The sequence below is a fragment of the Rhagoletis zephyria genome, unplaced genomic scaffold, assembly GCF_001687245.7.
Source record: "Rhagoletis zephyria isolate East Lansing unplaced genomic scaffold, Rhagoletis_zephyria_1.1 Rzeph_scaffold_26380, whole genome shotgun sequence".
NCBI classification, from domain to species: Eukaryota; Metazoa; Arthropoda; class Insecta; order Diptera; family Tephritidae; genus Rhagoletis; species Rhagoletis zephyria.
The window spans coordinates 1-5,560 of record NW_016183438.1 but is presented as its reverse complement, the minus strand read 5'-3'; the positions used below and the strand labels follow the sequence as shown (position 1 = coordinate 5,560).

The window sequence follows — 5,560 nt, the reverse complement described above, 5'->3', positions numbered from 1 at the left end:
ATTCCTCTCTTAACGAATTTGACATAATCGTTGTCTGCATGACGTCACACTTGTGCAACTTGTTTACGTTTTCCTTGCAACATTTTTTCTTCTTCTTCCATTCTTGTTCACGTTTTGGCATTTCTCTCTCGCAATTGCGCCAGTGTGAAAAATCCTATCTGATCGGCGCAATCTTGTATTCTATCATTCTTGACTGTGGCCTGGTACCAACATAATTTTAATATTCCGACGAAATTAAAGAAAGCTGAGGCACTCTGACATCAATTTTGAGCGCGCTCTTAATGAGCTCAGGACCCTGAACAGATACCTCCTTTATTAACGTCGCACCATTAGGTAGAGTGCCTACTGCTTCTGCATTGCCAGATGTCTGAAAGACTGTAATTACTTGCCGGGTTGCCACCAAATAAAGGCCCAAATAGTTTCGCCGTATCACAGCCATAACCACGGCAATCATCTGTTCTGATCTGGCGTAGAGGCAGATTTGTAAACCATTATTAATACCACATCATAAGGTCTTAGCCATAACCATAACCGTAGGTATTTATTGAGTTTTGTTTTTTGTCACTATAACCATAAGCAGCTCTAAATCATTAGGTAAAGTTACGGCTATAGCGTTATGATTATGGCTAGTGTAATTCGTCCCTAAATTTGGTTTTTGCAAAAATCGTTCAGCAAAAATAAAAGACAGGAGAAAATTAGTAATTAGAACGCAGGAATGCCTTTAAAACACCAAAGTAATGCCAAAAAGATAGAGTCTATAAGCAAATATATACAGATTTAGACGTAGTTATAGACGAAAGATAAAACTTTCGACAACGCGCAATAGTTGGTCGGCAGTGCTTGTTCCTTACATGTGTTAGGCTTAGCTCTTCTTCATAGTTATTTAAAAGACAAGATAATGGGAAGGTCGTTGATATAAAGTTTTATTTCGGTAATATTAGGATAACCTCTGTGTGCTTTACATTGAACTTTTGGCTTAGGACTTGATAGGATATTACCATAAGATACGACAATACTTCTCACTAATATCATGATACGCTCAGTTATTTCATAACGTAATAGTAGAACGAACGGGGAAGCAAGGTGCAAGTACCGATATCGGTGGGTTGTGTCATCGAAAGACTGGGAAATAAACCATAAACTTTTCTACTCAATTTCTAAGCAGATATGCAAGCTATAGCCATATTTGGCTGATCCGTTTTACATGAGATCTATATAAAATGACCTACTCTGGAAAAACGGTGCACGGTATGGGCCTCGGCGTTTTTTTTTGTCATCTTAACGTCCCTACAGTGTCATATAGTACGTACATTTGGGTATAAGATACCGATTGTAAATTGAATTTTTCTGATGTCAGATCTTCTGCTTCCAAGTACGCCTCTTAGTTGGTGACCTAAAAACACTCGCGGAAAACCTTGACACAAACTGGGCGTCTTCTGCTCTCTCGCTCTCACTTCTTTTTGGAAAATAGCGCTACTATTTGCTTTCAAAATTGTACTCACGATTGTTAGATAAATTCAATGATATCCAGTTAAATGTTTACTTCGGTTATATGTAGATATATATACTATGTAGCGCATATATGTTTAATACGGGGTTTGTCTAAGATAAATTTGTTTTTGAAGTTCATGCATTTTTTTTAAAGCGGGACTTAAAATATCTTTCGGCATGCACATTTGAATCTGTGTAAATACTGTTTTACTATTGGAAGCGGTCCGAGATCGGCGCAACCTTTGTATTCTCTCAATCGTGGGCCACAGTGATATTTTGGTAATATGCATGTCAGATGAGTTGGAAAGAAAAGATATCCTCAAAACGATATACCCAGGCAGGGAGAGCCACATACTCTCTATGATTTTACTCTCCAGCAGATGTAGCTCATGCCAGCTTTGAGAACGCTGAGCGAAATCTAGGTTCATTTGGGTACGTTGGGGTGCGGTTATGGGAGCTTTTTGTCATTTAATAGTTACAGCGAGCGGCAAGTCACTCCCCGAACGGGATTCTAGAAGTGATAATAACATTGACGTCCGATCATAACTGCCGACGCGTCGTTGCCTGCATGTTGATAACGTGGAATGAGCGCAATATTTTTACTAGTCAGTTCAGCTTTCGCGACGTTAAGATTCAATACTATTGGCTTATACTTAATATCCTACTCTGAAGAACTCTCGGGGACCGGTAGTAGCTGATTTTGCAATTTTCTGTTTCGTTCGCTGCGCATAAACATAAAAGCAGTGGTTATTGCCATGAGTACTAATCAATGCATCCTAATAATATGTATGTATATAAATAATCAAATCTAGAAACAAAACTTTTTGAATCATATAATCCATTAAGTTTTTATCGTTTAAATATTTTTGCATGTCATTTTTTGTGTTCAAATAATAATCATACAAAATTTTAAATATCATACATATATATTGAGAAATATACATAGAAATTTAACCTTTGCTGGGGTAAGTACCTTTTGTATGTACATGAACATTATTCTCTCGATGTTGTTAAATTTTCTAAATGTGCCAAAAAATATTATAGAATTTACGTAAATATGGTTTTTTGATAATCAACAAAGGATAGTGCTAAAATACTGCTAAAAAGGGATCACAACTGTCAGATACGATTCAACTTGCATAGAAGTCCCACTCGACAACCGACTGCTTCCTCCACTAGGTACTTGCGAATTCTTGATGTTGTTGTTGTTTATCTAAGTATATTATAAAAAAAAAAAATTAAATACTTGATGTTGTTGCTCTATTTGATGTCATTGATGTTGTTGATGTTGAATGTTGTTGATATAAGAAAAATAAATAAAAACGTGATACAATTTTTGAGCGAAAAAAGGAGTATGCATAAAATTANTCAACAAAGGATAGTGCTAAAATACTGCTAAAAAGGGATCACAACTGTCAGATACGATTCAACTTGCATAGAAGTCCCACTCGACAACCGACTGCTTCCTCCACTAGGTACTTGCGAATTCTTGATGTTGTTGTTGTTTATCTAAGTATATTATAAAAAAAAAAAATTAAATACTTGATGTTGTTGCTCTATTTGATGTCATTGATGTTGTTGATGTTGAATGTTGTTGATATAAGAAAAATAAATAAAAACGTGATACAATTTTTGAGCGAAAAAAGGAGTATGCATAAAATTATACTAATTTTGTAAATGTATAAGACTATGTTAAATTAAAAAAAAAAAAAATACAAAATATGGTAATTTTCGATATTCTTGTTGCTGTGATATTTCTGCTCACTTTTCTAAAAAAAATACTAATTTTTTGAGAGCAAGCTATTTTTCAATTTATAACGGTTAACTGTAATTTATCCAATGTATTATACAAAAATATCTATAAATGTGTATGTATGTATGTATGTATTAATACGTGTTTACTTACAATTCTTGATGTTGTTTCTCAATGTTGTATTTGTTGTTGCTGTTACAAAAAAGAAAAAAATTGCAAAGGAATTGATAACCAATGTTGCTGAAATTGTTGTTGTGTGTTACTTTTCATCTACCTCAACTTCGTTGTTGCTCTCTTTATTGTGCCTTACCAGCTTACAAACAAACAATCGAACAAACAAACCAGCTTGCAAACAAACATATTTACTTAGTTCCTTTCTGCGCATTAAACATTTCATTGCAGATAGCCACGACGACGACGACGACAACGGCGACTGCTCTGAGGCCATTGGTTGCAGCCACAGCCAGTGTTGATAATCACTGCAGTAGAAATTACAACAGCCTTAGCATGCCCAACAACAACAGTTTCTACAATAACAACAATCACGGCAGACGCCTTCAGCCGTACGTTTTGGGTATGGCACGCCTGCGACTTGAATTGCAACAGCAGCAGTTGAAGCAACAGCAGCAGCAGCGACTATATAGCCAACAGCTAAATGGCAACATTGCCCTCACGCCGATGTCGCTAAGTGCCACACAATCACAAGCACAAATGTTGCACGTATTGCAGTTGCAGCGAATACGGCAATTTATAAGACAACGGCAACAAGTACAACTGNCTTGATGTTGTTTCTCAATGTTGTATTTGTTGTTGCTGTTACAAAAAAGAAAATAATTGCAAAGGAATTGATAACCAATGTTGCTGAAATTGTTGTTGTGTGTTACTTTTCATCTACCTCAACTTCGTTGTTGCTCTCTTTATTGTGCCTTACCAGCTTACAAACAAACAATCGAACAAACAAACCAGCTTGCAAACAAACATATTTACTTAGTTCCTTTCTGCGCATTAAACATTTCATTGCAGATAGCCACGACGACGACGACGACAACGGCGACTGCTCTGAGGCCATTGGTTGCAGCCACAGCCAGTGTTGGTGTTGATAATCACTGCAGTAGAAATTACAACAGCCTTAGCATGCCCAACAACAACAGTTTCTACAATAACAACAATCACTGCAGACGCCTTCAGCCGTACGTTTTGGGTATGGCACGCCTGCGACTTGAATTGCAACAGCAGCAGTTGAAGCAACAGCAGCAGCAGCGACTATATAGCCAACAGCTAAATGGCAACATTGCCCTCACGCCGATGTCGCTAAGTGCCACACAATCACAAGCACAAATGTTGCACGTATTGCAGTTGCAGCGAATGCGGCAATTTATAAGACAACGGCAACAAGTACAACTGCAGCAACAGCAACAGCAACAGCTAACGCAACAACAAAAATGTGAACAACTCGAGCAAACACAACAACAGCAACAATTTAAACTCAAATATCACCAACATCAAACATTGCAACAACAAAAACAACAGCAACAACAACAGCTTTTGTTGCCCATTAATTTAGTGCCGCGCATTTCGAATTGTTTTAGTAGTAGTAGTATTGGTAAACGCAATGCGGCTGCTGTTGGTGCTGCCACTACCGTCGACGGTGGTGATGGTTGTGGTGGTGGTACTAGCAGCGGCTGCAATGCTTCTGCGGTCGTAAGGAAAACGACAAGAGCCGCAACAACAACAACAACAACAACAACATCTACAGCAAGAAGCATATTGCTAACACCGTCATATTTAAAATCCATTGTTAAGCTTTGCTAACAACCATTGCGCACATCGTTGGCTGCGGCGACGACGACGATATCGGTAGTATCGACAACAAAAGCACTACCGACAAACACCACCAGCGATGTTGCAAATGCGTCAGCAAAAGCGTCAACAAGCGTTGACTTCAACAATGGCGGCAATAGGAGTGTAGCGCCGGGTGTTAGAGATGGCGTGGATTCTGTTGCAGTTAAGGAGGTAAGCCATTGCTTGTAGTACATTGAATAACAAACTAGTACATCTATGTACAGTGAAATTTCTCATAACCGGACACTTACCGTCACAGCGGTGACAAACATTCATGTTATTATTATATCTATATATATATCGATGGCCCTCTGCAATAACGACAAAATTCAAAATTCAAAAAACAAAAACTATTACTACTGACTACCTACTACTAATTCATGCCTAACCCTTTCTAAAGTAAATAGTAAAAGTGATTATTTTGTGTTTTTTATGCAAAAAACACTAAAAATAAGATAATTACCAATGTCTGTT

General features: G+C 37.5%; 1 protein-coding gene across 1 annotated transcript; it reads left to right on the top strand.

Annotated features, from left to right (window-relative positions):
- Positions 1-3,751: 3,751 nt before the first annotated feature.
- Positions 3,752-5,056, top strand: LOC108382332 (putative uncharacterized protein DDB_G0271606). Its single transcript, XM_017638717.1, has 3 exons — positions 3,752-3,964; positions 4,268-4,591; positions 4,670-5,056. Exons 1-3 carry the CDS (start codon positions 3,752-3,754, stop codon positions 5,054-5,056), a joined length of 924 nt encoding a protein of 307 aa, XP_017494206.1.
- Positions 5,057-5,560: the final 504 nt, after the last annotated feature.

Bases quoted from the DNA above. Each gene is read 5' to 3' on its own strand.
- LOC108382332 (XM_017638717.1), top strand. From the start codon at position 3,752: ATGCCCAACAACAACAGTTTCTACAATAACAACAATCACGGCAGACGC. The intron at 3,965-4,267 runs GTATTGCAGTTG...ATTTCATTGCAG, and splicing joins CACAAGCACAAATGTTGCAC to ATAGCCACGACGACGACGAC. The intron at 4,592-4,669 runs GTATTGCAGTTG...CAACAGCAACAG, and splicing joins CACAAGCACAAATGTTGCAC to CTAACGCAACAACAAAAATG.